At 43.5% G+C, this 23,370-nt stretch overlaps 1 protein-coding gene across 1 annotated transcript; it reads left to right on the top strand.

The window, feature by feature from the left end:
* The first annotated feature begins 3,109 nt into the window (after positions 1-3,109).
* LOC133133036 (hepatocyte nuclear factor 1-beta-A-like) lies at positions 3,110-22,435 on the top strand. The gene is made up of 10 exons (XM_061248987.1): positions 3,110-3,645; positions 6,641-6,840; positions 7,499-7,766; positions 8,268-8,503; positions 13,513-13,670; positions 15,162-15,285; positions 15,618-15,800; positions 16,724-16,842; positions 18,103-18,147; positions 20,229-22,435. The coding sequence occupies exons 1-10, from the start codon at positions 3,272-3,274 to the stop codon at positions 20,247-20,249; spliced, it is 1,728 nt and encodes a 575-aa protein (XP_061104971.1). The 5' UTR covers positions 3,110-3,271; the 3' UTR covers positions 20,250-22,435.
* The last annotated feature ends 935 nt before the right edge of the window (positions 22,436-23,370 follow it).

Genomic DNA, 23,370 nt, shown 5'->3' on the forward strand with positions numbered 1-23,370 from the left:
TAGAAGATGCATAAAATCCTTGCGAGGGTTCACCTAACAAAACCGACCATTGGTTTGGACAATGCTAGCGAATGTGATCGACGAAGTGGAGTTTAAACACAGATCCTGGAAGAGCAGGTGCTTTTTGGGGAAGAAGGTGTTAAAGCGTTCACTGTTGCCCAACTATCTTGCTTTGCTAATTCATGTAAGAATACTGTGGGGTCATCTGTGTTTACGGCTACGCTCTGTCTGCTATCTCAACAAGGCAGAGGGCTTGCATTCTGGAAAAAAAATACATTTGCAGTTTATTATTAATTATTTGTTAACGGATAACGAGCTGGCACTGAGTGTGTGACAGAGACAGGAATGAGACCAGTACATCAAGACGCAACCCGGATGGCTTATTCTGCACAGGATGTGATTTACTTGACGAATTTTGGCTTTTCGAGCTGAGGGTTGCGGGAGGAAAATATTGCGCTAAGAGAAAATATAGAAATTTAGCCGGAAATGCATTGGCACCAATCAACTCCTTCATAGTCATCCTTCCAACGTTTGAATTGATCAACTCATTTTAAATTTTCAAACAGCGTTCTTGATCATTTACGAATGACAGACTAAACGGTTTTTACGCTCTGAATCAAATTAAATGAAGGAAAACTGTCATGTTGATGCCTTTAATGAATATTGTAAAACAGAACGTAACCTCCTGAAAGTCTCCAGATCAAAAAACGGCGTCTTTTTCAGTGATGTTATTTACCCAGGTTAATTTATTTCACGCAGCATATACATTATTCACAATATTAGTTGCAAAATAATATCAATAAAACATTGCGCAATAAGGTAATATACAAATTAAGTCATCTTTATCTATCCAGTTAGTTAATAAGTCCATTTAGATTGCATTATTTAACTGACTGATATAACCAATAACGGATTCAAGTAGATCCCAACATAGTTTGCCTTTAATGAATATTATCTGCATATTAGGCCAATGTTCCTTTTCAAAGTGAACTTGACATTTTAAAATAATGTTTTATGTATGCACTGTGGAAAAATCTTTTTAAACATTCTGTGTGATCAGGTAGATTAATTCCTTTTATCTTAATTCCACGGGCCGTAGGATTGCTTGTGTAACCTGTTTTAAAGCAATCCCCTATTTTATTTTGTTTAGGAACAACACGTTTCTGGGGCCAAGTTAACTCATCACACTTTTCTCTAAATGTGTTAGTTTTCCAGTCACATATTTCTCAGAAATACACGATTCGGGTTTATATCCGTTAATCTTTGATTTTCTTGAAACTGTTGGTCCTTTGGTGTCGTCCAGGTCGGGGTTTGTAGAGGACTGTGTTCATATAACACACACTCACGCACAAACACATCTTACCATGATTGTAATATTAAGGTGAAATAAAAAGGAAGAGGATTACCACTAGGTTACATACATCTTAGCCTACATGACACCTTTTGCCCCTCTTTCAAATAAAAGAAGTACGCGTCACTGCAATTGAATAACTAATTTACGGTAGTGTGTCTGTGTTTGTAGCTCTTCCAGACAGAACATTGGTAGATTCATTATTAGAAATCCTTTGAGCGTTTAATTGTTGAGCCAATATCTGTTAACTTACGCATACGCCTATAGAGATTGTTTTTTTTAGTGATGGGGGACAAAATAAATAAATAAATAAAATAAAAATCACTGCAGATTGGTTGTTCAGCATCCTAAATAACGGATCGTATTATTTTAAATAAACAATTGGTTGGATGCAACGGGCAAAACATTAAGTCACTATGTTGTTCAAAATATGTCTTCTCGTGCAGAGAATATGTCTTATTTTCTTTGGAAGTGACAGGATCACAGCTCTGATCTGCGCTTCGTTTACCTGGCTGCAAGAGCGCATTTAATTAATCACATCCTCCCGAGGACCCGCCTCAGGATTGGAACTGAAAGGCCGATTGATAAAGAATAGGCCTAATTGTAAAAAAGAAAAAGATAAAAACACAAATCCTGGTTAATCACAATCAAAATCGAATCAAGGGTTGCCAGGACAAATATTGTAATGAGTGGTTCTGGTGAAAACAAACACTTCCTAAAAACACGTTTCATTAGCCTATAAAATGTTATGCTTTCATGGAATAAGCTGAAAATACTGTTTTTCAAGACGGTATGCTTGTTTCTATTATATTTTCCTTTCTTCAATTCATGAATATGGATAATGTGCTATTCTTTTTTTCATATTAGTATAATATAAATACATAGGCTACCTCATAACCACACAAGCGCTATTTGTTTGGTAATTAATTAGTACGATGTCTTCATGTTGTCACGTAAAATCCGCTCCACGGTTTCATTTTAATCGTGTTGAACCTGTGAAAAGATATCTACATATTGATGTGGAATATTGGAATGTGGAATGTTCTTTTTTGAATGCGTGGAATTTTCAGTAAATGCCATATCTTTTCTTTAATCTTGATTTTAGGATTGTTGTCCATTCATCAGATATTTTTATCCATAACAGATCCCGTGAAAACGAAATTGATTTAATATATTTGTGTCTGTTGTATTCTGTAAACAGAAAATTCAAATTGAAACTAATATCTATGATCGTGATCGATGATAATGATCATGAGGATGATGATGATGATGATGATGATGATGATTATTATGATATTATTATTGTCATTTATACTAAAGATAATAATATAGACATTATTATTGTTATTATTATTATTATTATTATTATTATTATTATTATTATTATTATTATTATTAATATTATGTTAATAATAATAATAATAATAATAATAATAATAATAATAATAATAATAATAATAATTGTTATTATTATTATAGTAATAATAATAATAATAATAATAATAATAATAATAATAATATTATATGCCTCCCTCTTGCCAAGGCCTTTAGCCAACAGAAGTCCAAAGTTCATCTAAAGTTTAGTCGATAACCACAGCCGCAAGTGTCAACAAGGGAACCGTCTACCTGCCCTGCTCCGTCAATAGGCCCAGTTTCTGTGGATTTGCATACAGGCCGCATTAGCCAGCCCACTTATTACCATATCTTATATTGCCTGCCTTCCGCAGGCATCATGGCACATTAAGCTGGGCAGCTGACCAACGACGCCTTGCAGGTGCCCTTAGGACTAGGTTCGTTTTACGTATATAGCCTATCGAAGAGGAGAGGACAGAAGGAAGCGTAACTTCATAATCATTTTATTTATCTTTTCTGCTCTTTTTTATTTTCACATGTTAAATATTTGAGGACAAAAACGATTTGATGTTTGCGAAAATGGTGTCGAAGTTGACATCTCTGCAGCAGGAACTTCTGAACGCCTTGTTAGATTCTGGAGTTACCAAAGACATCCTTATCCAAGCGCTGGATGACATGGACCCCAGCCCGACTGGCTTTGGAGTAAAGTTGGAAAATTTACAGATGTCCCCGTCGAGCGCGAAAATGAACGGTGGTGATTCCGATTCAAAGCCAGTGTTTCACACGCTGACTAATGGGCACAGTAAAGGTGGGAAGTTGTCCGGAGACGAAGGATCCGAGGACGGCGACGATTTCGATACTCCGCCGATTTTAAAAGAACTCCAGTCTCTCAATACTGAGGAGGCGGCAGAACAGAGGGCAGAAGTGGATCGAATGTTATCGTGGGTTTTATCTAATCTTTCTTTTCATTGCGTTTGTAGTTATCTTGTTTCCAATCTTAAATCACTGCTGTGTTCTTTTATTATTAGAAGGCCAGTTTTGTCCAAACAATTTGTATAAGGTCATTCAATAGAGAGAGAGAGAGTAGTAGGAATGAAAAGGCTTATGGCATTATTTCTTGGCGTTACTTCCTCGTGTAATTTATGCTGCTGGCAAACACAGCCACTAAGATCAAATAGCATAGCTTACATGTCTGATTTAAATGTAATTTCAAGATTCCTTTTTATTTGACATCAAACGTTGAGTGACACAGCTGCGATTTGAGAATTAATATTTACAATACCTTGTGAAAGAAGGTGCCCTGAAAATCAAACGTTTTGTTTTATAGATCCAGTTGTTCTCCATGTCGTTTGTCATAATTGCGTCCTCGCAGCTACTTATTCTGTGTGACTTATTCCGCAGTTCATTTGGGGGTGTTGCTAAGATTATAAAAGCATAAACTTTTGTCTTCCCTGTCTTTCTAAAACTAGTTTATTCTCTCTTTAAATTGAACAAAATGTCAATGGGTTCTGGTTATGTGCTTTTTCGCACTGGAATTGTTTGCCACGTTTATAGACTAAGACAGAAATCCAATAAATATGAATCAAAACAACAAGCGTTTCTCACATAAGAAAATATTGACTACAGGTTCATAAGACTATGGTTATTGATGACAATTATAACTTTTCATGAATTAAATCTAGCCTAATTAAGATTTAACTTTTCAAGTTCAGTGTAAGTACTCAAAAATATGTCACACTGGCATCGGACGTTATTGGCACCGGCGCACAACGGCAACGAATCAATTATAAAATTAAACGAACTGAGCTTCTCAAATGTCTTGAAATCATAATAATAGTAGGCCTATAATAATAATAATAATAATAATAATAATAATAATAATAATAATAATGGAAATGATAATGATAATAACATCAACAACAATAATAATAATAACACGTATTATTTGGCCTAATTGTAATAATCTATTGTATAATGGTTGTAACCACAATAGTAGGCTATAGCTAACTAATTAAAATCATATTTGAAATGACATATGCCTAAACTGTGCAAGACACGGGAGAGTTTAACATGTGAACAAAAAAGTTAACAAAAGTGACACTTGCTGCAAAGTATAGCCGTCACAAAAGTAAACGTTAATTTATCATGAAGCCAAATGCAAGGCGCATTGTGCCTTTGTCTTGTCATAGGCTGTGTCTGCAATTATTGTTTTTATTTGGCGTTTTTTATCATACCAGTGTTATTATACATTTTTTTGCTTTATACTGTGAAACACAACAACGTGGAGAACCATGAGGATAAATCAAAACTAAAGCACGTGTAGTTGAGTTATTATTAATTTTATTCTATAAATCATCAACTGAAAGATACACAGTGGCGTATGATTAGAGTGAATGGATATCTGGTTATTCATTGTCGAAAGTTATAAACCAACATCTAGACGCACAGTCTTAAATGAAGGCATTTTCCAAAACAAACAATCATGTGTGAGTTTGCAATCATCTATAACCGATGTGAATTCAATGCTTAATCTCAATTTGTCCAGAATGAAGTTTCACGGCGATCCTTTATCACTGTAGGCTACTGTGTCTCAAGGCGACTTCGGGCGCACGATTTATGAAATTTTGTATTCTGCATCAAAAGTGTTCATTTTAAGTGTTAATTTTTAGGCCTATAATTTATTTGCTAATGTGTATTTTAATTGCAAAAAGTGCACACCATGCTGAAAAACTGTATTTGTCTGAATGAACTGGCTTAATTTCATTGTTACTTTTGGCATATTGGGGAAATGTTTTCAAATGAGACGGTGCCAGTATTTGGTCTTGAAATATTAAAATCTATAGGCTATTTATATATGGATTACTTATTTAGTGGGCACTCGCAAACGCATGTATTTCTCATAACTCATCGAAAATATGATTTTTGTATGATTCTGAATTTCCGCCTTCGGTTTTCAAATGAAATTGGCTATGTTTATTATATTAATTTGGAAAGGAAAGGATGTAATGCAATTTTTAGTAAAATTGTACCTTTTGATACTACTAATTTTGGAACAAGGCTCCCTATACATTTAAAACGTATAAGTTATTCATTTATAAACAAAAACAAGCCGGGTAATTAGCCGCGTTCCGTAATTTCCATTGTACGGTAAGAGGCCTTACGTGCTGCGAACTATAGCCATAGACCTACATGTGAAAAGTTTTGCCTGTAAAAAAATCGAATGAATGAAATCCGGTTCCCTGGTTTAAATGTGACAGGTAGCCTAATCACAACATTTTATTTGTCAGCATAAACCTCGTTCCGTAATACTCCAAAATTGTAATTGTCGAGACTAGACTAGAAAAAATACTAGCGCGTTGTGCACATTGTAGACCAACCACGATTTTTTTTTGCATTCTAGTTGTAAACTAACGGTACCTGCATGGCTATATTTATTTGGGTGGTTAATATAAAACACTGTTCGTAATTAGATCCCATTATTGATTATGCTGCGTATCGGTATTCCGAAATGTTCGATATTGATAAGCTAAAAATATATAAAATCACTTTTGTAATATTAATTAAAATGTAGGCTACTGATTAGACAATAAGGAGGCCAACAACCTGCAAATAACTATGGAGTAAAAAAATAAAAACATGTTTGTTGAACTTATGGAACATTCTTTTGAAATTAATCCTGTATGTGCGTGCACAGACCCTTTGGAGGTATTTAAAGTTGAGGATAGGCTACGAATGAATTGGCATTTATTAAACAAGGTTTGAAATGTAAGATCATTGTTATGATTATGATTATTATGATTATTATTATTAGTAGTAGTAGTAGTTGTAGTAGTATAGCTACGCAAGGTTAACATCTACAATACATTGAAAGCCAATTATAGTTAATGTCATTATAAATTAATATTGCTAATCTATTCATCCATTTTTTAAATCCAGCGAGGACCCATGGCGCGCCGCCCGCACGATCAAAGGGTACATGCAGCAGCACAACATCCCACAGCGCGAGGTGGTGGATATCACCGGACTGAACCAGTCTCACCTCTCGCAACACCTCAACAAGGGCACACCCATGAAAACAACCAAGCGAGCGGCGCTCTACACCTGGTACGTCAGGAAACAGCGAGAAATTCTCAGACGTAAGTTGATATTTGAATTAATCATACATTACCTATTTTGACTTGGCGGAGGCTTTTTTTGTAAGCCATCCTATCCACCATTGTCGAGTTAAGTTTGATAAACTACTGTGTGTGCTTTAGCCAATAGTTTGATCGCGAGTTAGAACTTCACAAACATGACAATGTGTTTTACATATTTGACATATGAACCATAATGTTAACAAAATTACATACCTGACATACCTCTTCAAAATACTTATTGTTACTTATTATTAGTTTCCCACAAGCTGCTTTCTCTTATATCAATGATGATAGCAATTACAGAAAACAACATTGACATTCTATAGTTGTTTGGCTTCAATTATATGTGATAAATTACAGGTCACTTAAGGGAACACATATAAGCATGATCTGCTGCCTCTCATTAAAGGTAAAATTAAAAGATGCCTAAAAATGAAAATTGAAGAGTCCACAGGTAAAATGTAACATATAAACTCATTTTTATCTATTACAAGGAGGATATCCTTTTATAGATGCCTTTATAAATGATCCCTTGTGCGTTATGCATAAATGTGTTATGACACCCCTTTAACAAAAAGCCTGTTTTCTTTTAATTCCTCCTGTGTTTTGTGTCTGGACTCTGTGAGACTCCCTGAAGTTTCCTTTCTTATTTTTGCAGAATTCGACCATGTGCAAGGTTCTGGCAGCAATATGACAGACAAAGGCAGTCAGGATCAGGTGCTGTTTTTTTTCCCAGAGTTCAATCATCCTGGGCAAGGTATGGGGCAGCCCGGGGACGAAGCGGGGGCTGAACCCGCCAACAAGAAACTGAGACGCAACCGTTTCAAATGGGGCCCTGCGTCGCAAGAGATCCTCTACCAGGCCTACGAGAGGCAGAAAAACCCCAGCAAGGAAGAGCGTGAGGCACTGGTGGAGGAATGCAACAGGTCAGCCAAGAGCCAGCGTTTTGCTGCTTATTTTGTGCATTCATTTCTGTTGAGATGTAGTTACAGTGTGTATTTTCCCCAGCGCTACTGTTGTTACAATTGGGTGGGATGGGAATAGGATTCATTTTTGACCAGGGGTGTGAAATTCAAAAAGGCTTTGCTTGTGATAATATTCGTAAATATTTCCAAGTATTTGGGTTGTTCGTCCAGTCAGCTTTTATCTAGTTCGACATTTTACAAACAGTTAGTGGGCAAGCTTCCTAATCCCACTTCATTAAAAATCCCACAAATTTTGACTACCGGCTTTTGTTATGACTGAAACTGAGTGTTTATTGTTTTTTTTTAATTGTCTGGTCAATTGGGTCAAATGGTGATGGCGTCATTTTGTTCTCTATGATAAGGCTTTTTTTATATGGCCGGCTTTGTGATTTCATCACCGTGGCTCTGAATGGTCATTAAACCGAGGTGATAACATCCACACCCTCCCCCTAATCTTCTCAGAGCGGAGTGTGTGCAGAGGGGGGTGTCCCCATCCAAAGCGCAGGGGCTGGGAACCAACCTGGTGACCGAGGTGCGCGTGTACAACTGGTTTGCCAACCGTCGCAAGGAAGAGGCCTTCCGGCAGAAGCTGGCCATGGACGCCTACACCGGACCCATCCACAGCATGAACCCCCTGCTGTCTCACAGCTCCCCCCACCAGCACCACACCAGCGCCTCCCCGCCCAGCAAGATGCCAGGTAGGGTTTACACCTGGAGCGCACACACACACTCACCCACACACACATACACACACGCACACACATACACAAATACTTCCTATTCCGTTTAGTTATTACACTCTCAGAAATAAAGGTACAGTGGAGGCACATTTTTGTTCACTGAGGAATACATTTCTCAAATACCTTTTAAAAGTAAATAAGGGATACAATTTTATACCTGAGACAAACACTTTTTTGTATCTTTTTTTCTGAGAGCGTTATATGCCAATTAATTGTTAAAAATAACTATTTTGGGAGCTACATGCGCCTGTTTTAAAAATATGTTGGAATTAAAAGGTCTGAAAAGTGTGCCATTCAGCCTCAGAGTGCTTGTTATACAAATGAGTGAGAATGGTGTGAATGGTGCTCAAACCCCTAGCCAAAACTCACAAGAGCCTGTGTTTTCAGCATCTCAAACTAAATAGATTAGTTATGCCTTACTGTAGGAACTGAGGGAGAACAATTTATTTCATTGACTTGCACATTTTGCTCATATGGCGGAATTAAAAATGTGTCCATGTCTGCTTTAGATTCTCTTCTATGCTGGAGATGGTTGGAGTTTAGTGTCTTGCCTTGGTTTTTTGGTTGGGTGTTAGCAGGTACAGTAGGAACACATCTGTAAAGTCTTTCTTCCAAGTGATGGCAAGGCAAAAAAGGAAAGGTCAGTTAAAAGAGACAGAGAGAGAGTAAAAAAAGAGTGATCAATAACAGTGAGTGAGTGAGCTTGGTAAATGGCACATTGTTATTCTGATCTCTGAACACACGCTGAGAACAATCCACATTGTACCTGCAACCTACAGTCCAAAGTCAGCCAACAGGAACGCTTCAAAGAGGGGGGCAGTCCTGCAGCATGCCCGGGTCAGCCAAGGGTCGAGCGCAGGGTCACTGGAGAGAGAGAGAGAGGGAGATAGAGGGAGAGAGAGGGAGAACTGTCTCTGTCACTAGTACCAGTCCAGGGCCAATACCTATGCGTATCCCATTAATACGCTCTATTGAATTTCACCCTGCGTAATTCAGTGACGTACAAGACAAGCAGCCATTTTCTCCACCTGATGGCTATACTAATGTGGATATGTCTTTAAAGCATTACTAGCACCCCGAAAAACAGCTGATTTATGTGCACATCTGATATTTCAGCAAACATTAAAACAATTTTTTTACGACGTTTAGAAATCAGGCTTTCTTCCTGCAGTTGCAGCTGACGGGAGCTCTGTGCTTTTCATTCAGCCCAATACAAGCTTTCATTTCCACTTTAGACAATTCCACGCCACGCCTTGTTCCGTATCTTGAGTATCACTCATTGATATAATTGCAAGATCTTGAGCGGTTAATCACGTTATCACAGAGAGCCAACGGATTCCTCTCGGGGTTGATGATGTCACCAGAAGCACAAACACAACAGGAGATGGTTTATTTGCCTATTCCACTACACCTGATCACCTCACGGTAATGGCGTTGGCGGGTTGGTAGAGAGGGGGGAACGGGGGGGGGGGTTAAGGGTTCGTGGATACCGCACTCTCCTGCCCTCTCCTGACCGTGTGCCTGGGGTCTCCAGCCAGCCCCCCGCTGGCACAATCAGCTGTTTTCAGTGTCGGACCGGGGCAGCACAAAGGGCTCCCGGCAGGCTTCCTCATTGCGTTGCCATGGCGTTCTCCGCATTATGCATGCTTAATTGACAATTAAAATCACTGACTACATCATCTCCTTTACGTCTCCTCACGCCCCCTCCCCCCCTCCCTGCGAGGGCGGCATTGTTTCAGAAGACGACAGGGCCTGTAAACTCAGCTCATTTGTCTCTGCTGGGCCCATACAGGGCACCTTTTAAACCATTGACTTTATGGCCCCCACTATGATGGCTAAAGCCAGAAGCAGTGCTGTGGAACCCTGACTCTGTGTTATGGGCCTGTTTAGGGCACGGGACAGGGCTTCAAAATGAAGTGTTTGGGGCAATACCTGCCTTCAGTAGCACTGGAGGATCAGTTCCCTCAATGTGGTCATGACCAGGTTAAAGAAAACTCAGCTGCGGTCGGAGGGTTTTTCGCTGGCCTCAGCAAATAGAGCTGGCTGGCACACTATTACTATCTCGCTCAATTATTTATTCATGTGGGAACCTCCCATATGCTGAGAATTTATACAGTGTATACAAGTATGGTACGCAGTACCAAATGGAAAATAAAGATTAAAACTTTTACGCATGCAACCTGCAAATTACAATTTTCATTTTAAATACAGATTATTGCAGATACAAATTATTTTTCGTTTTTAAATCGGTTTAAGCGGGCGTCTAAGGCGCATATAGCCTAGTGAAATGAATCAGGAACGTGTATTCATCGTGCTTTTCCCACTGTACATTGGCCATACAATATGGCGGCCCTCACAATAGCCTTCACTGTGTGCTAAAACAAATGACCCTTTGGGAGTGAGCAGTCTGGCGGTTCTCACTGCCGGTCAAACGCAGACAGAGAGAAGACAGGTAAACAGTCATTCCGCCCGGGCGGGGAGAGGAGGTCAGGGCCGGCGGTAATGCGTGGCCGCCAGCTTCGTTTACAGACCTCCCGCTCTTATCGCGGCGGAGATATGCGCGCACAGGCGCGTAGCAAAGCAGGTCAGAGTAAACGGGCCCAGAGGAAAAAAGGTTTCGGTCCGCGTCAGGGCCCCCGTGAGAACGGAGGAGGAGGCCGGCGGCGAGGGGCCTCGTCCCCCCAGGCAGGCAGGGTGAGCGAGCGGAGGATGCGGGGAGAGAGAGAGAGGCACAAAGGCCAGCTCACGTCCTGCCGAGACGCGGGAGGTCCTCTGATATTCAGAGCGGCCTAATGGACTCAGCCTGGGGATGCGGGCCGTGGCCTTTGATATTACACCGGCGCTACGGAGAGAACAACGCTCGGGGATCCCGAGGCAGGCCCGTCCCTCGCTCTTCTCCTCCTCCTCCTCATTCTCGCCATTCCCTTTTTTTGGGAGAGCTCAACCTCAGTCTAGCCTTTCCATTGAGCGATTTTCAAAGGGGTTTGTTCTACAAAGCAGGATTACTGAGTCAGTTGGATAACCGCACTGAGTAAAACCTGGACTCTTCCCAAATCTGGAACATGTACCGGAGTAAAAAGAGCTGTTCTGGGTTTTGCGTGGTGCAGTTATCTGGCTAACTCTGTAATCCTGCTTTGTGGAACAAGCCCCAGCACTCTTTCATGAGATGCTTTGCATTGTTTTAAATGTATTGGGCTGGAGTGTGTTTGGATCTGGCATATTGTTTGATATGTACTGGGCTGGAGAATGTTTTGGCTTGACATTCCTAAGCGGCATCCAAAGGGTCCTCCAGGAGAGGGGTGGGGTGTGGGGAGGTAGGGCTTTGTCTGAGAGGAGGAGGGCATTTCTTTACCATCACGCAAAAGGACAGTGCAGGAGATGGTTACTGCCAGGTGCTGTGTCTTTGGACATCCCCTGCAGTGTTGCCACAGTTTATTATGTGTCATAAATGTTGGAGAACTACGAGGCCACAATGCACTGCAGCAGTGTCTGAGCGTGCTCAGTTCTGACAGCAGCCTGGCATTATCGCAGTTACCACAGGGAACCCGTTTCTTTTGGCTTGGGCTCCTCCCTCCTGGCGAGTGACAGACATACCCATCTCTCTGTCTTCCCACAATGCTTTAGTGAGCAGCCCAGCCCAAAATGGGATCTGGGGTTGTGTCCCAGCGGGGCAGAACCTCCGTTTGCCCGGGTCACTCTTTCAAAGGGAGACGGCTGTAAAATGGAGTCCGTTAATTGGGGCTGGATCATAGCTGGAGGGTTGCACAGCACTAGACTGGTGTTTACAAGGCACTGGGTTGCGCAGTCTGAGTGTTTGAGCCATTTAAGGACATTGTGACATGCATTGGAGGGAAGATATACAAGCTTATTCACACACACACCCACACACCCACGCGAACACCCGCCACACACACAAACACACGCACTCACACACACACCCATTTCTAGCTGTTTACTGAGAGCACATTTTGCATATTTATTTAAATGATACAAAATGTTTGTGCTATTATTAATTATACATAGTTGTGACAAGCAGCATTTTGAATAACAAAAAATATTAATTTAATACCCTTTCTTCAGGGTGTTGTGTGTGCATGACAAACATTTATTTTGAAGGTTTGCTTCATTACTCTCATACCTGTGTGTACACACTGTAAAATGTTCTAGTGTTAACCTCCTCAGACCCTGCGCCCTCAAACAAGGACATTACATTATGGCTTCCCTGAGCTCTATACAGTATTTCTCTTAGCATAAAGGACATTCAATTAAAATGTAATAAATATATACACTGAGTGAGCACTTTATTAGGTATTTATTAGTCTTATTTCTTAGACTTATTGGTCTTCTGCTGCTGTAGCCTATCCACTTAGAGGTTTGATGTGTTCTCATTAACAACACGTTTCTCTGCAAACTCTAGAGACTGTTGTGAACCTCTAGACCATTTCTACATGCTTCCATGCATTTATGCGACCATGTGTTTCCATATTCAGACTCAGGAATGGCAGTTGTGCCCTATCAGTTAACAAAGCATACAGTGTATCGCACGATAGGTTATCCCAGCTGTCCTAATATCCCTTTCTGCTGTGTGAGAGAGCTGCAATGATTGGATAGCTGTTGTGATTGACATTGTCAATAGGTATTCAGGTGTGACACAGGATTTTAGGAGGGCGGGGTGTTGGGCTTGTCTGCTCTGGTACTGTGTTGGTGTGTCTCTCCATTTTTAAGCAATGAGCAGGAGGGTCAGGAGGGTCTGTAATCTCAGTGGTGAGATCCTCTCTGTAAGAGGTGGCTGAAGAAGGTTTCAGCCACCTCTTACAGACTAAAAACTAGCACTAGCATGCTGAAGTTTAGTGTGGAGGCTGGTTAAAGGAGAGCAGGTAGGAAGAACCCAGCATTATACCAAAATTCACCTGACAAAGAAATTCATTAAACAAACTGTCCGTGCATTCCTCCCGCTATCTCTGCAGTTCGATACAGCCAGCAAGGAGCCAGCGAGGTCACTTCCTCCACCACCATTAGTCACCACGGCAACAACGGCATGGCGACCAATCAGTCGGTTCTCCAGCAGGTGTCTCCGGGAGGCCTGGACCACAGCCACAGCCTGCTGTCGCCCGACGCCAAGATGGTGAGCACACCTGGGCCCACCTGGCGAAAGGGCGATAAGGCGAGAGCCTCCCCCCCGCGCGCGTGCGCGCAGACCGGCCCCCGACCCCTTGCACAATCGGCCCTTTGTGCGGCGCGGCACGGCTGACGCAGCCGGCCGGGCCCCGGGCCCCCGGCGCGGAGCGGACACGTCCAGCGCCGAGCCAATAAACCTGACAGAAACATTCTGCCTTTATTGATTGAATGCCTTGTAAAGAGAGCTGGAGGGTGGAGCGCTGTTTGTTTTCGCCGCGGTAACGGCGGTTGAGTTAATGATAATGTCAGGATTCTTTTTTTTTTCGGCTTCAGAGAAAAGGGACGGAAATATCTTTGATAAAGTCTGTCACTCGACCCGGCTTTATTTAACATCTCGCGGCGGTGTAAAGTCTCACGGTGAAGCCCCGTTGAGGCTGGTGTGAAATCTATTTCCTTTGCTGTCTGTGAATGTGATTATACTTTGTGCTGAATGAGCAGGTCGTTCAGTACAAAGTATTATAATGATGGTTAATTGTCAAGATTTTAGGGGCTTAAATCAACCGTATTTGACAGAAAACTGCTTTGTCATGTAGGGGTACTGTCTTTGTCTATATTAGTGTGTAATATTTGAGAAACACCAGCTTGACTGCCGCACTACACCCAGTGTAGACAAGTGTTTATCTGTGTCTGGGTGCAGACACTGCTGACGGTTCACTTTGGTCAAACAGGGCTCCTCTCTGTGCTGTCCCCGATAACCCAGAGCTAATACAGGTCTGCTTGCTACCTGTGGATAGAACTCTGAGTACTCTCAAATACACCCCTGCCCACACACATGCACCCCACACCCCACACCCCACACACACGCACTTACACACACTCATACACATACAAGCACACACACCATACACACACATACACACACCCATACACATACAAGCACACACACCATACACACACATACACACATGCACACAAACATGTACTCACCCAGATGTTAAATCTTGCCACACACACCGTCCATGTTCCAAGCAGCTGAATGTATTTCTTGCTGAAATACCTAACAGTGCTCTGGACTGTGGAATGTGTGCCCTGGTGCTGCAGCAGTGTTCTTCCCCGGTCCCTGCTCTTGTTTTTCCCCTTATCTTTGAGCCACCGTGGCTAAAGTACAGCCAGGGAGGTGGGCCAAGCCACACACACACAGAATGACGAAGAGGTCATATGCTGACGCTAGTTCTACAGAACGAGCACTACGTGTATTTTTAAAATGGAATCCTCTGCGATTTCCTTTGCTGGCAGCAGATAAGCACTTTCATTCGTCACCCCTGAAAAAGTAAACTCTGACACAACCGTGACTCCGAGCCTGAGGCACGAACTCCTCATTTAATGCGACGCTCATTCGGTAGGACTTGTCTGATGTGTTCATGTCTGGCTGTGCTTAATCATCCTGACGTGGTTCGCTGACCCCCCTCCCGTGTCGCCCGCGTGTTTCCCCCTCCAGATCTCGGTTTCGGGTGGAGTCCTGCCCCCTGTCAGCACGCTGACCAACATCCACAGCCTGCCCCAGAGCTCCCATCACCACCAGCAGCAAACACAGAACCTCATTATGACCATCGCTGCACAGAGTGAGTGCCTCTCATTCACCCACCTTTCCCTCTTTCTCCTTTCCCTCTCTCCCATTCTCCTTTCCCTCTGTTCCTTCTCTCCCTTCCCTCTCTTTCATGTCTCTTACCTCTCTCTTGCTATCTTCCCTCTCTCCCTTTCTCTCTTTCCTCTATCCCTTTCTCTCTTCCGTCTCGCCCTCTCTTCCTTCGCCAACCTAGAACCTACAATCGGCAAGAACGGAGTATCTGTTCTCTGATTAACTGGAGTACTCATGGCCGTTGGTGAATTTGAACTTGCGTGTTGGCTCTTGATGTATAGACGTGACCGTCTCTCTGCCGCCCCCTGTCTGCAGGTCTGAACTCGTCGCAGGGGCAGAGCGTGCCGGTGATTAACAGTGTGGCGGGAGGGCTCACCACGCTGCAGCCGGTGCAGTTCTCCCAGCAGCTGCAGAGTCCCCTGCAGCAGAGCCTCGCCCCACAGACCCCCTCACACATGTCCCAGCAGCCCTTTATGGCCACCGTCACGCACTCTCACAGTGAGTACCTCACACACTCTCACAGTGAGTACCTCACACACACTCTCACAGTGAATACCTCACACACACTCTCACAGTGAATACCTCACACACACTCTCACAGAGAATACCTCACACACACTCTCACAGTGAGTACCTCACGCACTCTCACAGTGAGTACCTCATGCACTCTCACAGTGAGTACCTCACGCACTCTCACAGTGAGTACCTCACATGCACTCTCACAGTGAGTACCTCACACACACTCTCACAGTGAGTACCTCACACACACTCTCACAGAGAATACCTCACACACACTCTCACAGTGAGTACCTCACACACACTCTCACAGAGAATACCTCACACACGCTCTCACAGTGAGTACCTCACACACACTCTCACAGTGAATACCTCACACACTCTCACAGAGAAGACCTCACACACACTCTCACAGTGAGTACCTCACACACTCTCACAGTGAGTACCTCACACACACTCTCACAGTGGGTACCGCACACACTCTCACAGTGAGTACCGCACACACTCTCACAGAGAATACCTCACACAACTCTCACAGTGAGTACCTCACACACTCTCACAGTGAGTACCGCACACACTCTCACAGTGAGTACCTCACACACACTCTCACAGTGAGTAACTCACACACTCTCACAGTGAGTACCGCACACACTCTCACAGTGAGTACCTCACACACACTTTCACAGCACCAATACATCAGCTTGCTATATCACGCACTCTCACACCATCACAAATTCTCACAGTCATTTGTTCTCATTGTAGTCTACCTACTCAGGTTATCATACTTCAGTGTATTTCTAATGTATCCAGGCGCTAAACCATTCGCTGCTTTAAACATCAATGACAAGAGGAAAGGACGGGTGACTGACAGGTGTATGTGTGTGTGTGTGTGTGTGTGTCCACAGTGTACCCGCACAAGCAGGAGCCTCCTCAGTACTCCCACCCTTCACGGTTCCCCTCGGCCATGGTGGTGACAGACGGCGGCAGCATCAGCCATCTCAGCTCTATGTCCTCCAGCAAACAGGTCAGTCCCTCTGCCCCGCTTTTAACCCAAAATACTGCACCCCATCTCCCCCAGGCCCTCTGCCCCGCTTTAACCCCCAAATACTGTACCCCCCAGTCCCTCTGCCCCACTTATACCCCTAAATACTGTACCCCCCAGTCCCTCTGCCCGCTTTTAACCCCAAATACCATACCCCATCTTCCCCAGGCCCTCTGCCCCGCGTTTAAGCCCAAATACTGTACCCCATCTTCCCCAGGCCCTCTGCCCCGCGTTTAACCCCAAATACTGTACCCCATCTCCCCCAGGCCCTTTGCTCCGCGTTTAAGCCCAAATACTGTACCCCCCAGTCCCTCTGCCCGCTTTTAACCCCAAATACCGTACCCCATCTTCCCCAGGCCCTCTGCCCCGCGTTTAAGCCCAAATACTGTACCCCATCTTCCGCAGGCCCTCTGCCCCGCGTTTAACCCCAAATACTGTACCCCATCTCCCCCAGGCCCTTTGCTCCGCGTTTAAGCCCAAATACTGTACCCCCAGTCCCTCTGGCAAAATCTGTACCCTGTCTCCCCAGTCACACTGCCCTGCTTTAACCCCCAAATACTGTATCCCCCAGTCCCTCTGCCCCACTTATACCCCTAAATACTGTACCCCAATCTCCCGCAGTATCACTTTCCCCATTCCCTAACAAGTGTAGTACTCTGTTGCATCGCTCTCCACCCCCCTGTGATCCTCCAGTTACACCCCCACATACACCCCCACACCCCCCTCTAGTCTTCCTATTCTTCCACCCCCACACTCCCACCTCCCCCAGCTCCATGTCCCACGGCCTGGCCCTGTCCCTTCCTCCACTCCCCCCCACGCCTGGCTCTCATGGCTGCCCGCCCACCTTCTCTTTTCCAAAGCACACTACAACATGCCCACTCTCATGAAATGAACCTTCATAAAATGGCTATTCCCAGATTCTCGCTCAATCTTGTGTGCATGTTTCATTTCTTTTTCGGGCAAATGGTTCAATTGTCAAATGTTTCAGTGATCCAATTACTAATGCACTAGATTTGTCTTGATTTCTGTATGTGTTCACTATTATGAGCTTCCACCTTATTCTAGAAGGTCACTCACTAACCGTAGAGGGTGTTTAGAGGGAATGGCAGTGTGTGCGTATGTGTGCGTATGTGTGTGCATTTGCATGCATGCGTGTATGTGTGTGTAAGCGTTTTATTTTTGCAGGTATGAGTGTATGTGTGTTATGCTGTGTTCTGACTTGTTCAATCCTTGTTTTGTCAGGATTCCCCAGTAAACAAGATGGTGCAACTCGGGGGTCTCTCTTGGGTAAATACAGTATTTATATATCTCTACACTACATGAGCCTTAATGTTAGCCTAAGACATATGTCATATATGTATGCAGTTTTCTGTCCTTTACCTACACTTACCAAACAAGAAGTTTGCTATGATTTTATGGGTATTATTGTGTGCCCTTGAAAAGGCTCAGATTTTACTGTGGCACCATTTTATGCAACAATTCCTCTCAAGTCTTTTCAGTTTTGGTGGAAAAGTGTAGTTTGTAGATGGTCCCTAGAGGCTCTCTGAAAAGGGCAAGGTCCAGCGTTGCAGCTCCACTCTTTCGCTTTCATGTTTCTGCGTCTGACAATAAGGCAATAAAACTCAAACATGGAAGGAATGATCTGGTCAAAAAAATAAAACCTTTTAGTCAGTTCCTCTGAACTCAAATGATCAGGCGAGTGTCCTGGCATGCTACTCTGGAAGGCCTATTGATTTTAGTGTGTTAGTTTCTTGATAGAGAGAAGCGCTCAGGTCCGAAGCCTTTAGCTACATTCTCAGTGCTGACGCTTGACTGGATTCTTTTTTTTTTGGTCTTTAAAATCACAATCAGTGGGCCGATGGGGCGTGCCGACACTCCTTAGGATTCCTATTTCCTCACGGAGCCCCGGCCAATCAATCCGCGTGCTCGCGTCACAAACGCCACCTGATTAATGATGCCCGGTATTGCTGCTTTCTCCCTGCCGCTCAGTCGCTCCCTCAGGCTCAGGGCCCGTAGGGTTCAGGAAGTGTTTTTTTTCCCATGTTAATCTAGCCACTCAGGCCCAACATTGGCACCAAATGGCTGCACACACGCAGCCTGGGAAGCAGGGAGAGGGCGGTGGGAGGGGGAGGTGGGGGGCGGGGGATGTGAGAGCGGCAATTACGGCTCTTCCTCTTTCCCACTTCTTCCTCCTCTCAGTGATCGCTCTACCTTGAAACGCTGTTCCTGTCGCTTTCACACGCTCCATTTCCCACGCGGCAGCGGGGCTGAAACATTCACTGCTCAGCTGTCGGCCATCAGCGTTTCTGCTTGCCTGCTGACCCCCCACACACACCCCAGCCTGAGCTCACACACACACACACACACACACACACACACACACTGTTTGCTGTACTGATATGCTTTTCCTGGCAGCCATTTTGAGGAGTTAACTAGCTTCAGGCTTTAAAATACGCGAGCTGAGAACAGAGCAATGTCACTCACAGCAGTTACTGGGTTATTTGCTGGCTTAAATGCCCAAGCCTAGCTGCTGTACAGATTAATCAATTTGCACTCACAAACCAAGGCAGAACAATCGTTTTTTGAAGCTATGCACTCAAGGACTATTTTTATACTGTTGGATTTTAGTGTGAAGTTTTTTTTGCTTTGCGTGCAACTGTGGGTGTTCAGAATGGTATGCCTGCAAATTCTCCCAGGCTCTTATCTGGACCGATATTTGGATTGGGCTGTGTGTGTGTGTGCGTGTCTGTGTGTGTGTGTGTGTGTGTTTGGTCTTGTAATGGTGAGGGCATGAAAGACTCCAATCATTACAGGTGGGCCCAGACTTCAATACTTTTTTGTTTACCGAGACAACCCCTCCTCCCCCTGCCCTGACCTCACTAAAACCCAGCCCCAGTGCAAGCTCTACTGCTAATGCCTGGTCAGGGATGCTGGCCTCAGCCTTATCAGGTGTGGCTGTTTGCTGGTCAGCAGGTCACCTCAGGTTCAACACTCTGCCATGCCCACAGAGAGAGGAAGAATTAACGCTCACAAACACACAAAATAAAAGAGCATTTCATTGTAGAACAATGCTTTTCAGCATAGGAAGAATAGTCGAGGAATGTATTTGGTCAGGTGTGTCGCTGATATATCTGCTGCACATTTTATACACTAAACTTCTCATGGAACATTAAATAAAAATCTAATTATGTTGGCTATCGCTGTGTTTAGAAGAGAGAAATTAGGAAACGTAAGGAGGAAACCTGAGGAAACGTGTTTTCCGGTCTAAACAGATGTGTGTGTTTGGAATATAAGTGCTGATTTGTGTACCTGAGTGTGTGTATGTGTGTGTTAATTATCGCTGTCTGTCTCTCCTTCTGTTATCGCAGTGCCCTCTGCAAGCTTGGTGAGTGCGCTCAGCTGAATCCCCTGGTGCCTGGCAACGGGAGCATTGCTTTTCCACCCTCTTACCGCGGTAACCGTGGCAACCAGGCTGGATGACGAGTCGGTCAACAACTCAGGAGTCGGTTAGCTGCCGACAGCAGCGAAACACCGCCGAGGGAGAAACAAAAACAGATCTTCTTTTAACGAAACAAACAAAAAAAAGTTGAACACTGGTTTGTATTCCTTAAAAAGCCAAACGGAAGGAGGTGATGAAAGACTATGGACTCTCACAGGCACTGATAACGGTCAGCAAAGACTCGACACAGTATTTTCACACTTTTCTTTTCCCTAAATCTCAGTTTCATTTCGCAAAGAAATTTTCGATACGCAAATGAAAATAGCCATTTATATCCCAATTCGAAATTACGAAGGAACCGAGCAAAATATACCTGGGAAAAGTCCTTCTCCTTTATCGTTCTGCCTAAGGAGGAAGTCTTGAGGAAACGATATCCCTGGGAGTCAGCACCTGTGTGGAGAGACAGTGACCCTGTCTCTCAGCTCCTGGACTCGAACACAAGGGACAACCCAAGGGCTTCGCTGCGAGACAGACAGACGGACAGATGGACAGACCATGGCTGACAGTGGAGGACCCACTGAGCGCACTGTTAGACTGTGAGAGTGGGCCTGGTGGGAGTTTCTCTCTGACGGTCAGACCCACTTCCCTTGCTCGCCTGTTCAGAGTTGGCCTTCTCCCTCTCACTCTACGGACAACAAGCGACCACAGCTACGCTGGAGAGACTCCGGAGCGACTTGCCTTCCACCTGCGATTCCCCATTGCCCATAAGCCCTCCCTGTCATGGTAGAGTTACTAGTATCTTTGTTATGTATTATTACAATGCGAGGGGTCTTCCACATGGACTCTGCTTATATGCTGTTTTCTTTACAGTCAAACTTATTAATAATTTCCCATGCTTTCTTTTGCCATTATTTTAACAGTCTGAAGTTGAAATTGCAAAATTGATGTTATTGTAATGATGATGAAGATTGTGTTGATTCTATTTTTTTTTCACCTTCCAATGGCAAACTGTGATTTAAAGGCGGGGAAAAAAAAGCTGTGTTTTTGGAAGAACTGCACAATGAACGGGGGAAGATTTTCTCTGCTACACTATGAGATACAAACGGAAGGATCAATGGACACTTTGTAACCATGTACAGTTCTGTATGCTGTGACTGCTTTCTCACTGTAGACACAGAAGCAAAATAATGCTATGGTCCATATTTATGGTAATTTTACACTTTGTAGTTTTACCATTCTACAAAGTTTATAGCCTATATTTTATCATTTCCATCTGAGTTTAATATATAGAGACCAACCATTGAAATGCCCCAGAAGAGTTCTGTGAAGAACCTAACTTCGTCGGTAACTGAAATGAAACGCGATGAAAAGGCTTCTAGAGGCCAGGCTTCGAGGCCTAGCATGGCCGCTCTTGGTCCCAGACCCCCTTGAGCAGGTGTGTTTGAACAGTGACACAGCTGTACCTCCAGGTGACAGAGCTCACAGCAGAAACAGGGCATCATTTGAGCTATTACACATATCTGCCTCTTTATAAACCCCCACATATCCCCAATGTAGAGAAAAAACAATGAGGCACACAAGTCGGGCAGTTATCAATGAATAATTTAGTATCTTTTGAATTTCTTCAACAATACTCATTCTTTGCACTTTCCCCCCCTCCTGAAACACTAAATAGTGAAAAAAAAGATCATTGACATAGTTGTGTTTTGCTGTGATAGTGTTCTCTGGAAACCTGGAAACGTGACATTTGGTGATAGACAGTATTACTTCTTCAAGCTGAAGCCAGAAAGAAACCCGAAACAGCTTGTAAGACAAGACAAGGGAACGATGGCTGGTTCACAATTGTGTGTTAAAATAGCATTTTTTTCACATTTAGACTGATTATGAACATGAATATATCAAAGAATAGCGTTCCATACTGATGAATTCATTTGTCTGGCATGTGTTCAAAAATGAAGGTCTCACCATTTCATCTCTTTGCCCCACTGTCGATTTTTCCAGACACTCTTCAAAGGTCACAAAGCTATTAGCTGTTGCTATTTTGTCATGCAGTTTGTTTATCTGTATATATGTGAGACTTACCCACTGCCAGCCGAACAGAGGGGAAACCAGTTTATACCAGTTTATGTGATTTTCTTTAGGATGTATTATTTTTGTATAAAGATGGAAATCAATCTTTTAAAATCATATTTATACTCTGTTGTAAAGTTGATATTTCAAGTAAACATTTTTTTTCAAAATGGAACTGATGGCAGTCTGTGATATCATTTGCTCGTGAATTTCAGTGGGAATTTCAGTCCTTCCCGGTGATTATAGTGCCATTGTACTTTAGACCATACTTTCAGATTCTTTCAAAACATGTTTACAGATTAGATAAGTTCTCCACAACCTCACCCCTCTGAGCCTGAGTGGTGTTCAACCCCCTGGGTTAACAGTCTGCTGACCAAGACCGGAGCCAGGTTCTGAAACTGGCCCCAAGCAAAGAGAGGTTCTGAGAACAGTCCGGTCCAGAGACAGGTGTTGAGAAAGGTACGTGTACTGTACGGTTGGAGGCTCCACATGGACAGTTAAATGAATGTGCCTCAAAGACAACTCATCTGGCCTGTAGTCCTCAGTGTCTTTTTTCTTCTATTTTAGCCAACAGTTTCCTGATGACAAAGGTGTCAGGAATGCTTGTTATCGACCAGGTGACCCCCTCACCTCCTCCACCCGCCCTCTCAGCTCCTGCAAACGATGTTTGTTTATGCTATCTGATGGACACACAGAGACCCCAGGAGTACAGTGTGTGTGTGTGTGTGTGTGTGTCTGAGTGTGTGTGCATGTGTGCGCGTGCGTGTGTTTGTGTGCTCAAACAGTGAGAACAAAGTGTAACAGGACATACCCCTAAATCTTAAAAAAAGATAAGAGTGTCATTTACAGATACAGATTTTACAAAACATATAGAATATTTTCACTTATATTAAGAGAAATGACCTTACTTTTGTAAATTTATAAATATTCTTTTCGCAGCACTATATGTAACTTATATAAAAGCCAGACTCTTGCCCTCACCTGTTCCCATGAAAGGAAGT

Source organism: Conger conger, chromosome 7 (genome assembly GCF_963514075.1).
Source record: "Conger conger chromosome 7, fConCon1.1, whole genome shotgun sequence".
Taxonomy (NCBI): Eukaryota; Metazoa; Chordata; class Actinopteri; order Anguilliformes; family Congridae; genus Conger; species Conger conger.